Genomic DNA, 24,811 nt, shown 5'->3' with positions numbered 1-24,811 from the left:
TGATAATCTTTAAAAAAAAGTCACATTCTTTATACATGTACAGATGACCTTGACAGCCATTGTTATATTCAAATATCTATATACGTTAGGAGACGTGATTGAAATATGCGAAAGAGTTCTTCCTTGCTGCGTTTTATTGTATTTTTGAAATTCAATACATCCATGTCAACATGTAGAAACTGCTGGTCAGAATTACGAAACTGCCGGTCTAAAGAACGTATACACCCATGTTTGATGGTGGCTAATAATAAAACAAGAAATCGTTATTCGATGGTGATGTATTTGAGATGGGTACCATAGTTTTGCTTTGGGCCTCAGGTTTGCCGTGTTTCGGTGACTATTTTCTGCCGGGGGCACGGGTGGCCCAGTCGTCTAAGGCGCCGCGATTCGCTGTGCAGAGTTGCGTACCTTGGGCACGCCAGAAACCTATGATTGTGGGTTCGAATCCCGGTTCGCCCCGATTATGTTTCTAGGTTTGTCAGCACCATACCCGTGCTCGTGGGTTTCACCGAAGTGGTAAACGTCTGAGACCTGCATCACTTCGGGCTTTCCTCCCACATTAAGCTGACACGCCGCGATATAACTGGAATACTGTTAAAAGCGGCGTTAAACCCAACTCACTCACTCACTCACTATTTTCTGCCTATTTGTTGGTCAAATCAAGTCTACAAGTGTATAGTTTCTTTACCCGGAAGTTTAGTACTACAGAACATGTTTGTACGAAGTTGAATATTATTTTATTGAATGTGTTTGCTAGAAGATTTTACAATATTTTTGATATGATCAAAATATACTCTGTACGAATATTACGAATAAAACCAATGATGTGATTGCCTCATAGCTGTTTCCCATTCTGGAATCATATGAAGCATAACTGTAGTCCGCGCCGTGTCCCGTAGATTTGATTACCCATTGCAAAACTGACGTCGTGTTGCAATGTGCTCACATACAACGCTGTAAGGGAGTCCTTAATTCACTTCGGACTACATTTAATTTATTCATGCTGAGTCAACTACAAACAAAATGTTTGTGAAGTGACAATAGATTTGTCCTTGCGAATGTCATCATTGGGAATGCTTTATTCTTATGAATAGAGATGGCTGCAGGTTCGCCCACATTTCAGAAAGACATTAGTTGTAGTATGACGAGTTATATGCACATTTCCGTGGGTTGGTTTAGTGCCTATTATCATTTTGTAAAGTGTGACCCACTTCTGTCCGTCATATATGATAATCGAAGAAGTAGGGCAACATTTGTAAATCCCCAAGTTTCTTAGGGTTGTTTAGTGGGCCCACATTTGTTATCTTTTTGTCCCATGGGCATCTTGCAAGCTATATTTCTCGGTTTGCTGCATTGATGAGACATGTCTTAAATATTGTTTAATTTGATGTGACCTCCAAGATAGGTAAACAAAGTCTATGTAGACCTCTATCACCAAACCCCCCATCACATCAACACCCCCCCCCCCCCCCATCCTTACCAACCCCCCCCCCCCCCCCCCCCCCAAACACACACACATATACACACACAAACACACACACGAGCACGAGCACGCACGCACGCACGCACGCACGCACGCACACACGCTTCTTCGTCAAAGTAGGCAGAACGTTAGCAATGTATCTACAAACTACTAAGCCATTACATTCGTGTCGCTGTCCTTCGTCTTGCTCAGAAGTACATTATAACAACAGTTACTGCTTTATCCGGATTAAACATTTCTAATCTGGATTTATTGTGTAGTTTAATGATTGCCATGAGAACATAACATGCCTGACATCGACAATATAATCTACATGTACATAGGTCGCAGATAAGGGTATTTTCTTCACGTCATTCGATAAGATACCAGAGACATGAAGTGGTGTTTCTTGCTGTTCCTCGTCGCAGCCGTCGAGTCACTGTTTCTGCAGAATTACGGTAGTGTTGAGCACAGCGCGATTATTGGGTTCGAATTGTATTTATAATTTCCACAGCTATTTGCCCTTTACACCAAGTGGAATCTGTTTCGGCAGAAAATCTAGGCTGGTTATTCTCTTGTATTGACAATTTTATGTTTAATATAATGTGCCAAGGGGGTGGCCCATTTATGTCAAACCTCAGGTCATTTTGGTTGCATCTCTTTGGAATGCCAAGGGCCGACAATCATGGTTTAGAATCTAAAATTCGCCCCGATTATGTTTTTAGGAATTTCAGCACCATACCTGAGTTGGTGGGTTTCACCAAAGTGGTAAAGGTATGAGAACTGCATCAGTTTGGGCTCTCCTCCCACATCAAGCTGATACGCGGTGATTGAACTGAAATACTGTTCTAAGCGTCTTTAAACCCACCGTACACCGTCGGTGGATTCTACATGCGAATATGCATGTCACTATATACTCTACAAGACGTCACAGCTGTAACCAATGAAAGGACTCGCTATGGTATATGTAAGAAGTTATGAGCGCGTCCATAATAGCGCCTGCAAAGTGATTGGCTCCATATTTAGCAAATGGCTTTGACGTTTCCAGGGAATATGGGAGAACGTATGGTATGAATTAAGGAGTGATTAAGTGTGCCAATGCAATTAGATCGTTGGGTATTAACCTGTGTAACATGTACTTGGCTAGGATCCTGTAAGAACCGTTGTTTTACCCCGAACGACTACAATAAGCCGTGCCAGTGCGACTCTGACTGCGAGTCCTTCAACAACTGCTGCGGCGACTTCTGGAGGCTGTGCAGAGGTAGGTACTTTGTACATAGAAGTAACCTTGTGATTGGCTGACATGCAAGTTTACCTCTGAATCGTGCTGTCTGAGACTGTAGAAGGGAGTAGGCTTGTGTGCAACTGAAGCTCTTGGAGCATCTATCTGACAATGACATGTCGGTTTACAGCTGATTGGTGCTTTCCGAGAACATAAACGCTTAAATGCAAACGCTTGAATGCAACTGAACATAGGTGGACATTTATCTGACAATGACATGTCAGGTTACAGCTGATTGGGGCTTTCTGAGACTGTAGAAGGATGAAACGCTTGAATGCAACTGAACATAGTTGGTCATTTATCTGACAATGACATGTCAGGTTACAGCTGATTGGTGCTTTCTGAGACTGTAGAAGGGGAGTAGGCGTCTCTGCAACTGAACATCTTGGGTCATTTATCTCACAATGACATGTCAGGTTACAGCTGATTAGTGCTTTCTGAGACTGTAAAAGGTGAGCACTCTTGTGTACAACTGAAGCTCTTGGAGAATCTATCTGACAATGACATGTCTGTTTACAACTGATTCGAAACAGTGCCGTAGAAGAAGCTCCTTCACTACAATTCATGTTTTGTTAGGTCTATATACTCCTACATATATAAACGGACGGCCAAAAGAAACTTTAACACTTTAAAAATGAAATTGCACAAATTTAAAAAAACAAGTTCAAACTAAATCAATGCAAAACACATCGTCCAAAAATAGCAATGATCAATGCAGAAAGTGATACACGTCTACGGCATCTTTTTTTGGTAGAAAAAGCGAAACAATTAAAATACTTGCCGCTTGGGCAGCCCCCCTCCAAGAAGAATGGCGACGTATCCCACGAATGACTCTTTCTGTACGCCTGAGAGTTTGTAGCGGTGTGTGTGTGTGTGTGTGTGTGTGGGGGGGGGGGGGGGGGGGGGGGGAGGTCATACGCGCTATTAATGTGAAGTATCATTGATTTTAGATGTTGGTGCCCTGTGTACCTTACGTTGTGTGTCCCTTACGTTAAAAGCTTGTTTGTTTCTACCCCACCTCAATGCGGGCAACTACCATGCCAATATCGGATGATGCATTTTCAATGATGATTTCGTTGAGATTTTGATCTTTTCAATACATTTTACTTTATGCATCTATCTTCTGTGGTTAATAAACTGAAGTGATTTAGAACTATGGTAAAGTTTCTATTGTCCGCCAGTTTATACTAATAGTATTTATTTTTCCACCTTTATAAAGAAAGTGTGGCTGTCTGATAAGGACGGAAAGTATAACATCGGGGAAGTAACCTTGCGCCTCAGATGAGTAAAATAAACAAATTTCCTGATGCCACCAGGGAAGCTTAAAGCATTATGATCTGCCAATCCCAATGGGGATAACAAAATCGTTCGTGTATTTATTTTTCAGTGTTAATTAATGTTACCTCACAGGTGTCACACAATTAAATGTGTCCTTTGAATTAAGTATAAATCTTTACCAGGGTCTGAGTATGGGTTGGTGGTCACCCAAGCTGAACTGAACACATTCGCCCAGCAGTTGTGGGATAACGATGTCAACAGGATAAACAGCTCCCTCTACACACTCAGCTACCAAGGGCAGACAACTCAAAATGAAGAAACCGACATGGCAACGGACAAGTAGGTTTCCTTTGGTTTCAGTCTATTATTACTTCTTATCTCCATAGAGACGATTACAATGCAAGAAGTTCACAGTTATGTATCGTTAACACATTTAAATCAGGACAAATCAAGTAATGGCTTGTTGTTCTATAATAAAATTATTGTTCATTTTTTTTATCAATATAGGTGCTAAAACTATTGAAGTTATGATTGTGATTTTTTTTAATTCAGTTGAGCATAAAAGTGAAAATATCTTATTATCCAAATCAAAACTAGCACATGTGTTTGAGTGAGGTCAGTTTCCACATCAAGTTTTGAAGAATTTGGTATCGCCACCCAACACATATACGGATTATGAGGTTATGCTTTGGACAGACTGTTTAAGCCTGTCGATGGCCAACTGGACGCCCTGCTATCCATGGCCAATTCTACATATGCGCTGTTTATCCAACTACTTGACAACTACGAACTGAACGTACAGCAGTCCGAACACCGTCCCCTGGTAGAGATTCAAGAGGAGGACGCTTTCTGGGCCGTGGCGTCCCAAACAAGGGTCATGCAGCTCGCCTCAAAGTTCCTCCTCGATAACGGTAGGTCGTTGCAGGTTTTGTAACTTCTTATTTTTATAGGTATTTTATATGTGACAGTTATTTTGTTACAAATGACAGAGGTCCCATTTGTAGTATAGATGTAGACGTTATCAGTGCTTCGAGTGAAACTGGGACGTTGTCTCGCTGTCATTTTGATATTCATTAATTGTTCGATTTATAACTATCATGACATTTGAATTAGCAGTCACAGTAGGTGGGATTTGAGCCACCTGTAACACACCTGTTGGGACTGTCAATGTATCGGAGCCTTATCCCGCTGTAGCTACGCTTTAAGTGTTAGCTGAACACGTCGGAGGTGTTTTATGAGATTTAAAACCCGAATCCAAGGGATGAAACCAAGGGCGTCCGCCCCTCTGTTTTATCCCGATGAGGAGGGTTTTTGATCTCATAAACACCCGAGGGTTTCTCTAATTTCTAACCGAAAAATGAAGCTTACAACAACGTTTATCAACATTTTCATGTTTCATACACGCTTTCCATGAACCTTAGAAAACGGGCGTAAAATATCTGTTGCTGGCGTACGGTACTTGAAAAAGACATTCTTTAAAGCATTGTGATTTATCAGCTCCTCTCATGCCGAATGGAAATGTAAATAAAACATTTGATTTTAATTTTCATTAAATTGTGTTCAAATGTAAAATTTATTTTGCAAGAAACATTCATATGTTGCAACATAAACGGAGGTTTTATTAATAAAATCCCTGGGATATTTGATAAAAAACACGGGATAAAATGACATAACATCCCTGTTTATGAGATTTAAGAGAACAACTGGAGGTTTATAAAGAAGTATAATTTTTCAATCATCCACAGTTACTAGTGAAACAAAATATATTTTGCCGTTGCTCTTAACCCGCACTTTATACCTGCTATATCGTATGTGATCAGAGTATTTGTGATGTGACATGCTAAACCTGAAATAGGTCAAACAGGCCTAATAGAATGTCCTCATCTTGACAAAACGTTTTTCCTGATTGAGCACTTAAACGAGGTGAACCACGAAACCACCGACCCGTTTTTATGGAGTTTGACATCAATTTATGCCCCAGGTTTAAAACCCATATACACGTGGAGGTATACCCGGATAGAAATTATTTTCGTCTTGAAATCGTTTGTCACAACAGTCTCGAGCTCTGAATCTACGTTTCAGTCCAGGGGTTACAGAAATGATTATGCTGAATGTTGAAGAACATTAATTAATATTCACTCACTATTTTAGTCCCGTATGCTAATTGACAGTTACTCTTCAGGGTTCATCAAAGCAGATCAACACGCATTCCGGGCTGTGATCAATGAGATGTGGTTCGAGTTGTACAGAGGGCATTCCGCCTTGCTGCACAGGCACAAGAGTAGTGGCTTTGAGCACATCATGATCGGAGAAAAGTTGAAAAACACGCACAACATGCAACACAACATTTCGAATCACATCATTGGGTTGAACAACTGGATACAGTTCTACCTTCTGGAGAAGGCGGAGGTTGTTGATTACCACGGCTATCTGTCCTACCTCCAGGTGAGTGAGTGAGTGAGTGAGTGAGTGAGTGTTTGGGTGGGTGGGTGTTTGGGTGGGTGTGTGTGTGTTTGGGTGTGTGTTTGGGTGGGTGAGTGAGTGAGTGAGTGAGCGTGATTTTGCGCCGCATTTAGCAATACTCAAGCAATATCCCGCATGGGGACACAAGAAACATGCTCCACACATAAAACCCATGTGGGGAATCAAACCCGGACCATTTTTCGAATTCATCATTCATCCCGGGGTTTTTTTATACTTGGTTTGTCGGTACCATTCCGTGGGCCAGGTTTTGCTAATATGGAAAACTTCACGACGTGTATAAGTTTAAACTCACCTAATAATAGTGAACGGTTTGTTAAATTTTAAATATTAAGTCTCATCCTTTTATTGATCTGCTACGATCTAGGTGTGTTTTTTACCAAAATATTGAAACGTCTCACGGTTATCCATGTCAAAATTTTAATGAAATATTTTAATTTAATTTTTGTTGGGGACACGTTGTTGAGACAACGTCGTTCGAAGGTGACTATGTCATTTGTATTGTCAGGTTGTTCAATACATATTAAGCATTTTTAAATGCTTCCAAACATCATCCAAGTCCACACACACACACACACACACACACACACACACACACACACACACACACACACACACACACACACACACACACAATACCCCCCCCACCCCAACCCCCACCCCCACCCCCACCCCCACCCCCACCCCCACCGGTTCATAGTTTTCATGTGGACAATCATTACATTCAAGTCATATATTAGTTTGTCCTCTGTGGTTATAAACTTCAGCCATCATTTCCATCGTTTTAGGACCCTCCTATGGTGAGTGTTCAGTTCCTGTGGAATGATGCCATGGCGAGGATGAAGAAGTTCTTTGTTGGAACAAGTCCCGAGTTTGACATGGCGCTGTACACTGTGTGTGGCCTTGCCCGCCCAGACAAGCAGTGTGCCGTGACCATCAACGGCCAGAACATCACCATCAAGGCGTCCACTGCTCGCCACGAATCGATCCTCCAGCTTACAGGAGCTGTACCCTCCTTTACAAGCAGCGTCTGATCGATGATGCCAGACCCGTGTAGCTTTTGATGAAGCCAAAATAAATGACACAACGTGTTGCATGATTGTGTTTATTAGCTGTCGTTGTTTCATTGTATGTAAAACATAATTTATCAATCACTTTAATTAGAGAGTAACGTGCACTACCCGTGTATGTTAGCAGTTAGCAAATATCATTCATAAAACACCCAAGGCAATACAAAACCCACCTGGATTCCTCTCGATTTCTAATATTACAGCTCAACACATGACATCCTCAGTAGCTTAACGCATGTCATGTACAACAGCTCAACATATGACATCCTCAGTAGCCAACACATTTCAAGTACAACAGCTCAACATATGACATGTCAGGTACAACAGCTCAACATATGACATCTTCAGTAGCCAACACATGTCAAGTACAACAGATCAACATATGACATGTCAGGTACAACAGCTCAACATATGACATCCTCAGAAGCCAACAAATGGCGGGTACAACAGCTCATCCCAAGTAGCCAACACATGTCATGTACAACAGCTCAACATATGACATCCTCAGTAGCCAACACATGTCATGTACAACAGCTCAACATATGACATGTCAGGTACAACAGCTCAACATATGACATCCTCAGTAGCCAACACAGGTCAAGTACAACAGATCAACATATGACATCCTCAGTAGCCAACACAGGTCATGTACAACAGCTCAACATATGACATGTCAGGTACAACAGCTCAACATATGACATCCTCAGTAGCAAACACAGGTCAAGTACAACAGCTCAACATATGACATCCTCAGTAGCCAACACAGGTCATGTACAACAGCTCAACATATGACATGTCAGGTACAACAGCTCAACATATGACATCCTCAGTAGCCAACACAGGTCAAGTACAACAGCTCAACATATGACATCCTCAGTAGCCAACACAGGTCAAGTACAACAGCTCAACATATGACATCCTCAGTAGCCAACACAGGTCATGTACAACAGCTCAACATATGACATGTCAGGTACAACAGCTCAACATATGACATCCTCAGTAGCCAACACAGGTCAAGTACAACAGCTCAACATATGACATATCAGGTACAATAGCTCAACATATGACATCCTCATCCATGCTACACTTATGTTGATCAGCACAGAGCATTAAGCAACACACAACCGCTGTTGGTCGATCGTTCTCCACCATGTTCGTCCCATAACGACGCCATTTCACTTCAACTCGCGTCAAGCCGTCATTTCCAGTCATTTGTACGGTATCCCCTAGTGCAACCAACATGCTAGGCACTCTATGTCATGGGTTGCACTTGTTGCAGTATGCTAACAGTGGTGGGGGAAACAATAGTTCTACTCTTACGACGGAGACAACGGCACAATATGCTTCCGTCATACCTGTTTTCATGGGTCAACTCGCCCCCACAACATACCTGTGAAATGTAAGTGTCCCGTAATTAATCTGACCCACATATATGTAAAAACATAAATACAAAAGCTACTTATTACATGACATGTTCAGTAACCCAACACATTTCATGTTCAGTTATTGTTTAGTCTGTATTGAGTAATATTGTCAAGTAAACGACGCATTGTAAAATTTACGTTTAATGCACTTTCGCAAATGCCACCATACGCAGTTTTCCCAAGACAGATATATACAGCTGCGCCTTCCAGAGAGATAAAGACATTCCCTAGACCATTACTGAAGTCGTTCGACTTGATCCAGCCTGTCCACTGACTCAAACATATCAAAAGAATATTTTAGCAAAATTAATAACACACCTTGGCAGCATGCCACTGTTCTTGCCAAGCATCTTTTAGAATTTGTATGTTCACAATCATTACTTTATCATTTCGAATTAGATGAATTAATTGTGCAATTCAGCTCCAGTGAACATGTGTCAGCCCCAGTCTACATGTGTCAGTTCCAGTTCCTTAATGTAGACAATTTTGATGAAAGTAGATTAAAAACAAAGTTTACAAATGCTTTTTCTGATGAAGCATTCGGAAATTCGACACGCTATTACGTACGTTCATACTTATGTAACATAGCAGAGCGTTAACAAAACAACATTACGTTACGTCATGTGACCGCATGTGTCATATGCATTTGTACCTATCCTAGTTCTTTAGCTCACCTGGGATGAAATTCACGACAATAAACACATTGTTTTTCTCTTTTAAAGTTCAATGTCGCAATATGGAAGAGGTTACTCAATTACAAATAAAGAAAAAGCCATGCATATCAGTTACGTAACACCTGTACCGCTTGTCTCTTTCTTACTTTATGATACACGCATATTATATACAACCATGGGCCACATGATACATGAACATTGTATTTCCCTATACACAATAACATTGTATTCTACTAGCAATATGGGACAGAGATGGTCTGTGTTGATTTTCCTTCCAGAGCCGTATTGAGAATCCGCAGCCGTACGGAGGTCCTGCGCTGTATTGAGATCCGCAGCCGTACCGAGATCCGGAGCCGTATTGAGATCAGCAGCCGTACGGAGGTCCGGCGCCGTATTGATATCAGCAGCCGTACGGAGTTCCGGAGCCGTATTGAGATCCGCAGCCGTACCGAGATCCGGAGCCGTATTGAGATCAGCAGCCGTACGGAGGTCCGGAGCCGTATTGAGATCAGCAGCCGTACCGAGTTCCGGAGCCGTATTGAGATCCGCAGCCGTATCGAGTTCCGGCGCCGTATTGAGATCCGCAGCCGTACCGAGATCCTGAACCGTATTGAGATCAGCAGCCGTACGGAGGTCCGGAGCCGTATTGAGATCCGAGCCGTACCGGAGCCGTATTGAGATCAGCAGCCGAAAGGAGCTCCGGAGCCGTATTGAGATTAGCAGCCGTACCGAGCTCCGGAGCCGTATTGAGATCAGCAGCCGTATGGAGCTCCGGAGCCGTATTGAGATCAGCAGCCGTACGGAGCTCCGGAGCCGTATTGAGATCCGCAGCCGTACCGAGTTCCGGAGCCGTATTGAGATGAGCAGCCGTACGGAGGTCCGGAGCCGTATTGAGATCCGAGCCGTACCGGAGCCGTATTGAGATCAGCAGCCGAAAGGAGCTCCGGAGCCGTATTGAGATCAGCAGCCGTACGGAGCTCCGGAGCCGTATTGAGATCCGCAGCCGTATGGAGTTCCGGAGCCGTATTTGAGATCCGCAGCCGATATAACTGGATACTATTCAAAGCAGCCTTAAGCTCAATTGTCTCACTCACCCACTCACTCCTCCCAATATGTTGGTGTAGTGAACAGGCTATCGCTGTTGTAAAGCGAACTCTGCCATCTCCCAGACATTACAGTTACTGATACTGTTGATTACTCATAAAACAATACCTAAACTGACTGCAAGTCTATAAAGTTTGGCAAGTCTAGATTACTGCAGTATCAAATCTGAAAATGAAGAAAGTCTCTGGGATCCTTTTTATTATATTTTATAACTATGATTTAACAACTGTTTTTTCTGTAAAATATGTTCATTTCAGAGACGAGATGTGAGTCTAACTCACGCTTTCAATCGTTAGCGCTGTCTCTCACTCACACACTCATTCTCTTTCCTCGTTTAATCCAATCAAATACCATCCTGCATTGTTTACACAATGGCCGTGCGCCCTACACATATTTTCAACCAGGTGAGGTACTCGTCCTGTCTATTGGAAGTATTCAGGTTCTCACGATAAGATAATCTGCATTGTGTCTGAGTCGGTCTTCGTAGCCACGTCGTCAACCATGGAGCTGTGTCTACTCTTTGTCGTCTTGGTCGCCGGGGCTCAGGCCCAGTTTCTGCTTAGACATGGTAACTAACAGTTTTACATCCTAGGCCTATTTCCAAACAAGATCCTGCTAACTCGTCTGGATATATTAGTGTTATGTTTAAATCAATGTGTAAAAGCTAATTTGGCGCTTGACTCAGTGAACAGTTTAAAGTGCCTTAGTCTTTTGTTATAATACACAGTCCAGTTACAGTCCACGAGTAATTGAGTACATATACGTAGGTATTGTCTGCATATTCCATATCTGCCCGCAGAGCGGAAAATCGGGTGTTGTTCGATCCCCAAACTGCGTATGGCGCTCGACATTAAAAGGGGATAAAACAAGGACTGGTCGGTTCTGTACGCGCACACGCACACGCACATGCACACGCACACGCACACGCACATGCACACGCGCACACGCTAATTCGCAATCAGCCTGAACGGCTGAGTCTCATTTCAATGATCTTTCATCACAAGAGGAACTCGGGGCCTATTCTGACCCTGATCCTCCATAGGGTCATAGTATATCTGAGCAATTAAGGCAAGATCGTACATATGTGTGTCTTCTATATATATGACAACATACTGCAGGAACCTGCGCCAACCGATGCTTCACCAACAACGACTACGCCCAGTCCTGCCAGTGTGATTATGACTGTGAGGACATCGGCAACTGCTGCGGCGACTTCTGGACCAGGTGCAGAGGTAAGTAAATCCAGAGCCATCCCGGCTTGGTAACGATTCCGTAACTACTTTGACTGGCGTTTGTAAAAATAACCCCACCAGGAGTACGCAAAGATGGCGACAAGCATTCATTTAGTGGCTATGGTAACGGGAGTTACAATGATATTAGGGGTTGCTGTGGTGTTGCCAGTTATATTGGCTCGCACAGTGGTATTGGTAGTGGCGGTTTCAGTGTTTGTTTGTTTGTTTGTTTGTTTGTTTTGGAATACGATGACATGCATCAGCCTGACTACCCGATCCCGTTACTCGCCGCTTAATTACAACAAGTATGGTCGCCTATTACGGTAAGCATGGGTTGCTGATGACGAATTTGAACCCGGCTGTTCACGGGGTAGTGTTATTGGTACTAGTGATAATGGTAGTGACTATGGTACTGGCAGTTATACACTGGTATTGGTTTGTTGTTTGTTTTTTGTTTAACGCCGCTCTCAGCAATATTCCAGCTATATGACGGCGGACTGTAAATAATCGAGTCAGGACCAGACAATCCAGTGATTGACATCATGAACATCGATCCACGCAATTGGGATAAGATGACATGCATCAACCATGTCAGCGAGCCTGACCACCCGATCCCATTAGTCGCCTCTTACGACAAGTATCAAACAAGATCTGTTTTTAGGAACAGTATATATACCTCCGGAAAATTCAAATTACTTTACAAGTGAGACATTCAATGAATTTGAAAAGAATTTACTTTATTTTCTCTCTTTGAGTGAGTATGTTATTTTGATGGGTGACTTCAATGCAAGAACTAAACAGCTATGTGATTATACTATATTCAATAAGCAAGTACTCAAGGAATTTGATATTGATATAAATGATATGGGTAATGAACTTGAGCCTGATAAATTGTTAGATAAACTTAATATACCACAGTCCAGGGCTAATCAAGATAATGCAAGGGTTAATAATTCAGGTAATAAAATAATAGAGATATGTAAAAATCTTAACTTATTCATCTGTAATGGTAGACTGGGACAGGATAAAAATGTAGGTAAAATAACATGTAATGATGTTAGTGTAGTTGACAATGTTATAGCCTCCCCCTTGTGCTTACCTCTGTTTACTGACTTAGCCATTTTAGACTTCTCACCCCTGTATTCAGATGTGCACTGCCCATTGTCCTTTTCTTTAGCCACCACTGTACTCCAAGAACAAACTGTAGGTATCCAGTCCGAAGTAAATACAGTACACAATACTCATCCCAGACCAAAACGTTATAATATAGATAGAACTAACAGGTTTCTACAACATTTAAATGCTGAAAAGGTAAACATTCTCACTCGGAAAGCACATGTGGCTAGACAAGGCCAAGCTGACCCACATCTGATCAATGACATAACTGAAGAGGCCGGGCACGTGCTGATAGACGCTGCACGCGCTGCCTTCGGGACCCGGAGGCAGGGTGTCGGTAAGAAATATAAGATGAACAAACCATGGTTTGGAAAGGAATGTATAAATGCTAGAAAAAGTTTTTATAAAGCAAAACGCCGCTTGAAAAGATTTAATTCTATTTATAACAAACGCCTGTTAAAATATGAATCTAAGGCTTATAAGAAATGTATGGATAAGCATATAAAACAATATAAAGATAACTTAGGTAAAATGTTAAGAGAAAAACACAAACACTCCCCAAAAGAGTTTTGGAAAATGTTAAAAGGAGATAAAAAAGATGACAATATTTGTCCTGAAATTGAAGATTTTTACCAGTTTTTTAAGTCACTCAATGAGACAACTTCAGAAGACCCGGAAATGAAGGAGTGTACTATGGATACACAATATGACTGTGAAACTTTAAATGGAGATATCACACCTGATGAAGTTATGATAGCAGTAAGAGAACTAAAGAGAAATAAAGCATCCGGTATTGATTTTATAGAAAATGATTATTTTATTGATAGTATTGATTTATTAACCCCTTTGTTAGTTGAACTATTTAACCTGATATTTGAAAAGGGTATACTTCCAGAATCTTGGTTGGTGGGTATAATTAAACCGATTTACAAGAAAAAGGGTGACCCACTTGACCCTAACTCGTATAGGCCAATCACTATCCTTAGTTGCTTTGGAAAACTATTCACCAGAATTTTAAACAACCGTTTAACTAAATTCTTAGATAAAAATAATATTCTAACAGCTGCCCAAGCAGGATTCAGGAAATCTTTCTCAACTGCTGACAATATATTTGTAATTTATATGCTTATGCAAATTTTAAAAAATAATAAACAAAAATTATACTGCGCTTTCATAGACTTTACTAAAGCTTTTGACACTGTTTGGCGAGTGGGATTGTGGAGGAAAATGCAGACTATTGGCATCAAAGGTAGATTTCTTACGTTAGTTCAAAATATGTATAAAAATATTAAATCGTTGATACAGTGTGATGATAAAATGTCAGGTTACTTTCCTTGTAATATAGGTGTCAGACAGGGAGAAAACCTATCCCCTCCATTATTCTCAATTTTCATAAATGACGTGGAAATCTTTTTGCTTTCATCTGGGTGTGGAGGAGTTAATCGCAACTATGATCAAGATAAAGACTTAATTGTATGGATCCAATTCATAATTCTATTGTATGCAGATGATGCTGTATTATTTGATGAATCACCAGAAGGTTTACAGAAAGCCTTGGACACTTTTAATGAATATTGTGAAGAGTGGAAATTACATGTAAATATAAATAAAACAAAAATTGTGATTTTCGGTGGTGGCCCATCGAAAAATTCGAAACATAAATTCCACTATTCTGATAAAACTCTAGATATTGTCGACACTTATACGTATTTAGGAATTGTACTTCACAGGAATAGAAAACTAGTATCAAGTCTTAAGTCCCTCAGTGATAATGCTTTGAAAGCAATGTTTTGCCTGATAAAAAAATCAAGAAATTTAAATTTACCTTTGGACTGTGTATTATCAGCTTTTGATACGATGGTATTACCAATATTAACTTATGGTTCAGAAATCTGGGGCTTTGAAAATTTAGAAATTATAGAAAGAATACACCTCAAATTCCTCAGACTTATCACAGGATTAAGAAATTCAACTCCTCGTTATATGATATATGGCGAATTAGGTAGGCTACCATTAAGAATAATAATTTGTAAACGAATGATATCTTTCTGGCACAAATTAACATACCAAACTGGAGTGTATAAACTTTCACAGCTGTTATATCAATATCTGTCAATTAACGGGAACAAGACTATTGCATCAACAAATCCCTGGGTTAGATGTGTTATGAATATATTAGACAGTATTGGATTATCTTATGTATTTAACAATCCGTCAATCTGCACAACAAAGTGGCTAGTGTCAGAAGTAGAGCAAATACTTAAAGATCCCTTTTTTCAGAAATGGAGAAGTGACGTTAATTCTAGTTCTAAAGGCTTATACTATAAACATTTAAAGGACACTCCGGTTCTCGATAAATATTTTCTATTGCCAAAACGAATAGCAATTCCAATACTACGATTTCGAACCTGTAATCATAATTTACCTAATGAGACTGGTCGATGGAAAAATATTCCCAAGGAAAATAGAACTTGTAAATTATGTAATTCCCCATCTATTGCTGATGAATTTCACTACTTATTCAGATGTAATTATTTTAAAAGAGAGAGGCGAACATTTCTCTCACCATATTATACTGAATGGCCAAATATTATAAAATTTGTAAAACTCTTATCAACAACAAACACACAGGATCTCAAAAAAATATCGAGATTCATTGTAAAAATGTCCATTAGTATTAAAAATGCTAGGTAATCACATGTTGTTATTAATTGCCATCTTGTCTGCTTTTTGTACATATGCATAATTATTTATTGTAATATGCTCTTGTACCACCTTTTGTGGTTTCTGAGAATAAACTGATTCTGATTCTGATTCTATAGGCGCCTCTTACTACAAGCATGGGTTGCTGAAGACCCGGATCTTCACGGTGGTAGTCGTGGTGATAATGGTCGCCGTAGCTATGGCAGTGGCAGTGGCAGATGAAGTTGTAGTTTTAGTGGTCGTTGTCGCTATGGCAGTGGCAGTGGCAGATGAAGTTGTAGTTTTAGTGGTCGTCGTCGCTATGGTACTGGCACAGCCAGTGGTAATCACTGTAGTGACTACAGCAACTGTATTTGTAGTGTCTGCAATAGCATACAATACACCGATGAAACATAACCTCCCCTTATCATCAACAGGATCCGAGTACGGCCTTGTTGTGACAACGCAGGAAATGAACACTTTCGTACAAGGTATCTGGGACAACGATGTCAACAGAATAGATTCCAGCCTCTTTACACTAAACTACCAAGGAAAAATAATTTCCCCCGACATCTCAGATGGGGCTCCCGATAGGTGAGTAACCTAAACAGGCTTCACACTCTGTACCCAAGTCGAGACTCGAACACCGGCGAGAAAGGTAACGACCTTAACCACTTAGCCCAATCAGACAAGGGTTGCGTAAAGACCACCCACGTGCATACAGGTCGCTTCTGAAGTGAAACAATCTTGAACGCGACGTTAAACCCCATTTCATTTTAACTCCAACTCATCTTGTGGGCTTTAAACTTTAAATATTGCGGTAACTCGACACAGAAAGCGTCCAAGGTCATGTACAGTGAAAGCCAAATTTAAAATATGACTTATCCAGTAATCTGTAATTCATGACAAGTGGAATGCCGACATGAAACCGTCAGTTTTCGGTTATGCCGGGATGCCGGAACTTCCCTAAACAGTAAGCCACTGTTATGTGATTCCACTGTACGTAGCTCTTCTGTAGTCAAGTGTGTATATGTGTAATTACCATGAGGCATGTCCGTGTGTAGATTCATCCAGCCAGTGGGCACTGGTCTGGACGACCTGTTCGACACAACCAACACCACCTACCATGCCTTCATAAGACTCCTGAACAACTATGAAATCAACGTCCAACATGATGAACACCGCCCAGAACATGAAATTAAAGAGGAAGACACCTTCTGGAACACCATCGTTCAGACAAAGGTCATGCAGATGACTTTCCAGTTCCTGCTAAATAATGGTACGCTCCGAAACCGTTGATCCTGTTTCATCATTGTTATTTGCAACTCGGCTCTCTTGTACACCATACGGTATATGCAGCAATAGTAGAGCTACGACTACCGAATACGTAACTACTTGGCGGACCTTCAGCAGTAATTGCGCAACGACTGCCGTAGACGTAAGTGACCTGGGGGACTTTCAGCAATAGTTGCCTAACGACTACCGTATACGTAAATGACTTGGTTGTCCTTCAGCAGTAGTTGACCTACAACTACCGTATACGTAAATGACTTGGTTGACCTTCACCAGTAGTTGAGCTTCGACTACCGTATACGTAAGTGACGTGGAGGACCTTCAGCAGCAGTTGACCTACAACTACCGTGTATGTAAGTGACTTGGTTGACCTTCACCAGTAGTTGAGCTTCGACTAGCGTCTACGTACGTGACGTGGAGGACCTTCAGCAGAAGTTGACCTACAGCTACCGTGTATGTAAGTGACTTGGTTGACCTTCAGCAGTAGTTGACCTATGACTACCGTCTACGTAAGTGACGTGGAGGACCTTCAGCAGTAGTTGACCTACAGCTACCGTAGACGTAAGTGACGTGGAGGGCCTTCAGCAGTAGTTGACCTACAACTACCGTAGACGTAAGTGACGTGGAGGGCCTTCAGCAGTAGTTGACCTACAACTACCGTATACGTTAGTGACGTGGAGGGCCTTCAGCAGTAGTTGACCTACAACCACCGTATACGTTAGTGACTTGGGGGACCTTCAGCAGTAGTTGACCTACAACTACCGTATAAGTAAGTGACGTGGGGGACCTTCCGCAGTAGTTGACCTACAACTACCGTAGACGTAAGTGACGTGGAGGACCTTCAGCAGTAGTTGACCTACAGCTACCGTAGACGTAAGTGACGTGGAGGACCTTCAGCAGTAGTTGACCTACAGCTACCGTAGACGTAAGTGACGTGGAGGACCTTCAGCAGTAGTTGACCTACAGCTACCGTAGACGTAAGTGACGTGGAGGGCCTTCAGCAGTAGTTGACCTACAGCTACCGTAGACGTAAGTGACGTGGAGGGCCTTCAGCAGTAGTTGACCTACAGCTACCGTAGACGTAAGTGACGTGGAGGACCTTCAGCAGTAGTTGACCTACAGCTACCGTAGACGTAAGTGACGTGGAGGGCCTTCAGCAGTAGTTGACCTACAGCTACCGTAGACGTAAGTGACGTGGAGGACCTTCAGCAGTAGTTGACCTACAGCTACCGTAGACGTAAGTGACGTGGAGGGCCTTCAGCAGTAGTTGACCTACAGCTACCGTAGACGTAAGTGACGTGGAGGACCTTCAGGAGTAGTTGACCTACAACTACCGTATACGTAAGTGACGTGGAGGGCCTTCAGCAGTAGTTGACCTACAACTACCGTGGACGTTAGTGACGTGGAGGACCTTCAGCAGTAGTTGACCTACAACTACCGTAGACGTAAGTGACGTGGAGGGCCTTCAGCAGTAGTTGACCTACAACTACCGTATACGTTAGTGACGTGGAGGACCTTCAGCAGTAGTTGACCTACAACTACCGTATACGTTAGTGACGTGGAGGGCCTTCAGCAGTAGTTGACCTACAACTACCGTGTATGTAAGTGACTTGGTTGACCTTCAGCAGTAGTTGACCTACGACTACCGTCTACGTACGTGACGTGGAGGACCTTCAGCAGAAGTTGACCTACAACTACCGTATACGTAAGTGACGTGGAGGACCTTCCGCAGTAGTTGACCTACAGCTACCGTAGACGTAAGTGACGTGGAGGGCCTTCAGCAGTAGTTGACCTACAGCTACCGTAGACGTAAGTGACGTGGAGGACCTTCAGCAGTAGTTGACCTACAGCTACCGTAGACGTAAGTGACGTGGAGGGCCTTCAGCAGTAGTTGACCTACAACTACCGTAGACGTAAGTGACGTGGAGGGCCTTCAGCAGTAGTTGACCTACAGCTACCGTAGACGTAAGTGACGTGGAGGACCTTCAGCAGTAGTTGACCTACAACTACCGTATACGTTAGTGACGTGGAGGACCTTCAGCAGTAGTTGACCTACAACTACCGTAGACGTAAGTGACGTGGAGGGCCTTCAGCAGTAGTTGACCTACAACTACCGTAGACGTAAGTGACGTGGAGGACCTTCAGCAGTAGTTGACCTACAGCTACCGTAGACGTAAGTGACGTGGAGGGCCTTCAGCAGTAGTTGACCTACAGCTACCGTAGACGTAAGTGACGTGGAGGACCTTCAGGAGTAGTTGACCTACAACTACCGTATACGTAAGTGACGTGGAGGGCCTTCAGCAGTAGTTGACCTACAACTACCGTGGACGTTAGTGACGTGGAGGACCTTCAGCAGTAGTTGACCTACAACTACCGTAGACGTAAGTGACGTGGAGGGCCTTCAGCAGTAGTTGACCTACAACTACCGTATACGTTAGTGACGTGGAGGACCTTCAGCAGTAGTTGACCTACAACTACCGTATACGTTAGTGACGTGGAGGGCCTTCAGCAGTAGTTGACCTACAACTACCGTGTATGTAAGTGACTTGGTTGACCTTCAGCAGTAGTTGACCTACGACTACCGTCTACGTACGTGACGTGGAGGACCTTCAGCAGAAGTTGACCTACAACTACCGTATACGTAAGTGACGTGGAGGACCTTCCGCAGTAGTTGACCTACAGCTACCGTAGACGTAAGTGACGTGGAGGGCCTTCAGCAGTAGTTGACCTACAGCTACCGTAGACGTAAGTGACGTGGAGGACCTTCAGCAGTAGTTGACCTACAGCTACCGTAGACGTAAGTGACGTGGAGGGCCTTCAGCAGTAGTTGACCTACAACTACCGTAGACGTAAGTGACGTGGAGGGCCTTCAGCAGTAGTTGACCTACAGCTACCGTAGACGTAAGTGACGTGGAGGACCTTCAGCAGTAGTTGACCTACAACTACCGTATACGTTAGTGACGTGGAGGACCTTCAGCAGTAGTTGACCTACAACTACCGTAGACGTAAGTGACGTGGAGGGCCTTCAGCAGTAGTTGACCTACAACTACCGTAGACGTAAGTGACGTGGAGGGCCTTCAGCAGTAGTTGACCTACAACTACCGTATACGTTAGTGACGTGGAGGACCTTCAGCAGTAGTTGACCTACAACTACCGTATACGTAAGTGACGTGGAGGGCCTTCAGCAGTAGTTGACCTACAACTACCGTATATGTTAGTGACTTGGGGGACCTTCAGCAGTAGTTGACCTACAACTACCGTATACGTTAGTGACGTGGAGGGCCTTCAGCAGTAGTTGACCTACAACTACCGTATAAGTAAGTGACTTGGTTGACCTTCAGCAGTAGTTGACCTACAACTACCGTATACGTTAGTGACTTGGGGGACCTTCAGCAGTAGTTGACCTACAACTACCGTATAAGTAAGTGACTTGGTTGACCTTCAGCAGTAGTTGACCTACAACTACCGTATACGTTAGTGACTTGGGGGACCTTCAGCAGTAGTTGAGCTGCTACACCTGTATAAATAATAAAGTCGCGGATAGGACCTGTAGTCATAGTTGCACCACAACAACTGGACGTTTCTGTTTCCCAGATACCCCGGTGGGTTTTCCAAACACAGACTACTGTCAATAAAAAAAAATCCGGTATCGTTTCAATTAAAACCGTTCTAGAAATGATTGTACTTTTTAATTATCTCTTTACACTCATAATTTAATAGCCTCCTGTATCTGTGCTGGATTTCAATGTGCAGATTTGCAATAAGCAGTCAATCATTCTTTATTCATGGTACCGATGAGGCCAAAGGCTTATAGTACATTGTCTGGGGCGTGTTACAAATTCATACATTTTCTTAGTTTCATAGCATGATAAATGAACGTGGATAAATGCAATCACATGTCATTAATTAACAAAATTTGTTACCATTTGGGTTGTGTAGAAATAGTTAATAAGATATTTTGCTCTTAAATCATTGTACACTGAGCATACACATAAAAAGTGATATTCATCTTCATTACAATCAGTTTTACAAATCTTACAAAGTCTATGTTCTCGTACAATATCCCATCTGCATCTGCCTGATTTAATACATAGATCATATCGAGAAAGAGTTGTTCTTAACTTATGTAAATTTACACTTGATAGATAAGGCTCTAGTATGTAGTATTCTTAAATGTAGTGTAGTAATTTGCTTTTATAGCACTGGACAAGTAACGATGCAATTTTTGGATGTACATATCTGTTAAGGTCTGTGTCAAACTGGTGACGAAATGCTGTGGCGTGTCAACATGTGGCTGTAACCAAATATTACCATATCCACATTCGTATAACATGTTTTTATACGAATGTGGATGTGGTTTTATGTGCAGTCATGCTGGGACCCCCTGGTCGCGGGTTATAAACGCAGAATAGTCATCATTGGTTCGTCGGCCTCGGTCATTGTTTTTTCTTCCACATAAGGGACCATGGGTGGCTCAGTCGTCTCAGAGTTGCGTCCCTTGCGCACACCAGAAATCTATGATTGTGGGTTCGAATCCCGGTTTGCCCCCATCATATTTCTAGGTTTATCAATACCATACCGGTGCTCTCGGGTTTCACCAAAGTGGTAAACGTCCGAAACCTGCATCCCGTGCGGCTTTCTTCCCAGATTAAGCTGACACGCCGTGATTGAAGTGGAATACTGTTCAAAACGGCGTTAACCCAAGCTCACTCCTTCCACATGTGGTTTATAGGCCGTGATAATACTATCTGACATACTGATCACTCTAAAACCTTTTTACTGACTGTCTGTTTCAGGCTTCATAAAGAGTGACATGCACGCATTCCGTACCGTCATCAATGAAATGTGGTTCGAACTGTATCCAAAGAGTCACGCTACCGTAAAATCTGACAGTGGATTCGAACACATCATGATAGGCGAGAAAACACAGCACCATCAACACGCCCAACAGAACCAATCCGCCACCATCGGCGGCTTCGGGAACTGGGTACAGTTCTACCAGGAGGAGAAGGCCGGGAATCTGGATTATTACGGTTATATTAAGTATACCCAGGTAAGTTGTGACGAACTGGCGGCCCCGCTAAGGGACAGAGCATTTGATATTCTGAGGTGGAAAGGCGTTTGTGTGGTGCGAGTAGGCCTGCAATTGGAGGGTGTACAATTTAAAAATTATAACTGTAAAAAATATAACGTTTTCTCGGGTTCTATCTCCGGAAAAATACAAAAATATGCTGGATTCTCTGGTACGCAGTTACTCGCCTCTTCTTTTCACAGGTATAACTGTTTATAAAACAGCAACAGAAGGAATATCCTGACCGTATCAAAACCCCCAGTCTTCTCCCAACCCTACTGCCCACACCTTATAGAATATTACATGGTTGGGTATCAAATGACATGGGTACAATGTGTGAAGCCCATTTCTGGTGTCCACCGCCGTGATAATGCTGGACTTTGCTAAAAGCGGCATAACACCATACTCACTCACTCACTCATTACTTAAGACTTCATATAACACTGCTCCGTCCAGATTAGCAAGATTGTGTTCTCTTCGTGTAGTACATAAGGCTACTTTTATTTCGGCGCATAGTTTCGCTACTGCTGCCTCGACATTTAACGTTTGGTCGTCATGGCTTCATCCGTGACCTGACAAGCGAAGGTCGCCGTCAAGTTAAGTTAGCGGTAGGACAGTGTGAATGTTACCGTAGGATAGGGATAGCTAGCCCCAGACATATATACGGCACACAAGGGAGTAATACACGTGTTTCAACTCTCTTCCAGGACCCAAATGTCGTCGACGTTCTTTTCAACTGGAAGAATGCTCTTGCTAAAGGAAAGACATTCTTTGTCGGTACAAGCCCTGAGTTTGATCTGGCCTTGTACACAGTGTGTGGCCTGGCCTATCCCAACAAGGATTGCCCCATTGTCATCAACGGCCACCGCTATAGAGTAGACGCTACAACGGGGCGCCACCAGGAGGTACTGCAGCTCACGTCAGCGACTCTCAAGTTCCAAGATCCTTCAGCTACTACTACGACAGCACCAGCTCTGGATTACTAATTGTCCGCATTGTCTCAATAAACACTTCTTGTAGTCATAGTGCTGGCTTTTCATTCTTTTAATCTTTCTTTTTTTATTACGCCTTGGATAAGTATGAAAGGAAAAATCACTGCAGTCATTGTTATTTAACACCGGCAATCGTAAAATAAACACTACTCTTAAACCTCGAAATCAGGACATTATATATGTTTAGGTATTCAGAGTGAAGTCTTCTGCATTAAAAGCATTAGTGATTAATGAATGATGGGTATGGCTATATGATCCTTTATGATAGAGACCCGTGAAGATTCCGGGGTAGAATAGGTTTTCAGCAACCCATGCTTGCCGTAAAAGGTGACTATACTTGTCGTAAAAGGCGATTAACGGGATCGGGTGGTCAGGCTCGCTGATGGGTTGCAGCATGTCATCGTATCCCAAATGTGTCGATCGATGCTCATGATGTCAAACACTGGATTGTCTGGTCCAGACTCGATTATTTACAGAACGCCGTCATATAGCTGAAAGATTGCTGAGTGCGGCGTTAAACAACAAACCAACCAACCAACCAACTTTATGATAGAAATGCTATTTGTCATTCAGAAACAAACCTTTATGAACCTTTAACTTTGTAGTCCGACACACTACAACCTGTGCTAGGGAGACTGTTGTTGTCACGGTAGACAATTTTCCTTGTCGTGATTAACTTAGCTTGGTTTATTTGTACATGTTTATGTTGTACCAAGTTCTTTGAAAGTACTCGTGGTATATGTGTTGTGCAAGTGCCCCTAAATCCTTTTTGCACATCTAATCTCAATATATATTCTACATCCTATCCATATTTGATTTTATGCCTAATGGTATGCACTATATTTGCATTTAAATTCTGTTTAAATTCTATACATGTTTACATTTTAAACATGTTTATTAATTCTAAACATGTTTCGATTATAGGGATGTGGTGTTTAGATGATGTGAGGGCTGTGACCCTAATCGTTTTGCGTTTTGACCCTAATCGTGTTTAGATAGAACATGTGTATCCCGTTCAGGATTTAAACACATTCCTAAGTACATTCGAAATACGTTTTTAGTGTAGTTGGGTCAGATGTCCTTTTTTAAAATGCACGTTCAGACTGGCCAGAGAATTCTTGGCTCAATATCAGCTGCAACAACAATAGCGTGACGTCATCATAATGGGTTTTAATATTGAAAATCGTATCGCAAAGAGGGATCAACATCGTTGATAATGATGTCTGCATTACGTCAACACTACTGTAGAGAGCTTCATATCTTTATTGCACGTGCGTCTCTATGGAGGTAATTCAAACAACTTGTGGAAAATATATTGGTAGTGGTATTGAAACCAATCGACAGAGTTTACAAATATGATAAAAGATAACCACGTTCGCGTTATTTCAGTTATATTGGGAAAAGGCATGTGGCGGGATGTTAATCTGGTAAAATACATGTAATCATGGCCTATAAATAGCTGTCAAGAGATCTTGTTTATGACATAGGCATGGCATTCTTCATCTGGTGTATTCGTATGGTATTGTTGTTTGTTGTTTGTTTGTTTGTTTAATATTTAATTTCGCACTCAACAATATTCAAGCTACATGAGACCCGTGAAGATCCGGGTTAGAATAGGTCTTCAGCAACTCATGCTTGCTGTAAAAGGGG

The 24,811-nt window shown here is 42.3% G+C and overlaps 2 protein-coding genes across 2 annotated transcripts; both read left to right on the top strand.

The window, feature by feature from the left end:
* Positions 1–1,803: 1,803 nt before the first annotated feature.
* LOC124149885 (poly(U)-specific endoribonuclease-B-like) lies at positions 1,804–7,616 on the top strand. The gene is made up of 6 exons (XM_046521717.2): positions 1,804–1,920; positions 2,610–2,723; positions 4,205–4,361; positions 4,719–4,933; positions 6,205–6,467; positions 7,292–7,616. The coding sequence occupies exons 1-6, from the start codon at positions 1,857–1,859 to the stop codon at positions 7,535–7,537; spliced, it is 1,059 nt and encodes a 352-aa protein (XP_046377673.2). The 5' UTR covers positions 1,804–1,856; the 3' UTR covers positions 7,538–7,616.
* A 3,577-nt stretch (positions 7,617–11,193) lies between these two features.
* Positions 11,194–23,194, top strand: LOC124149875 (uridylate-specific endoribonuclease B-like). Its single transcript, XM_046521707.2, has 6 exons — positions 11,194–11,343; positions 11,894–12,007; positions 16,243–16,399; positions 16,870–17,084; positions 21,895–22,151; positions 22,877–23,194. Exons 1-6 carry the CDS (start codon positions 11,277–11,279, stop codon positions 23,153–23,155), a joined length of 1,089 nt encoding a protein of 362 aa, XP_046377663.2. The 5' UTR covers positions 11,194–11,276; the 3' UTR covers positions 23,156–23,194.
* Positions 23,195–24,811: the final 1,617 nt, after the last annotated feature.

Source organism: Haliotis rufescens, unplaced genomic scaffold (assembly GCF_023055435.1).
Source record: "Haliotis rufescens isolate VD_foot unplaced genomic scaffold, xgHalRufe1.0.p SCAF_1, whole genome shotgun sequence".
Classification (NCBI taxonomy): Eukaryota; Metazoa; Mollusca; class Gastropoda; order Lepetellida; family Haliotidae; genus Haliotis; species Haliotis rufescens.
This window is presented reverse-complemented; position numbering and strand designations above follow the sequence as displayed.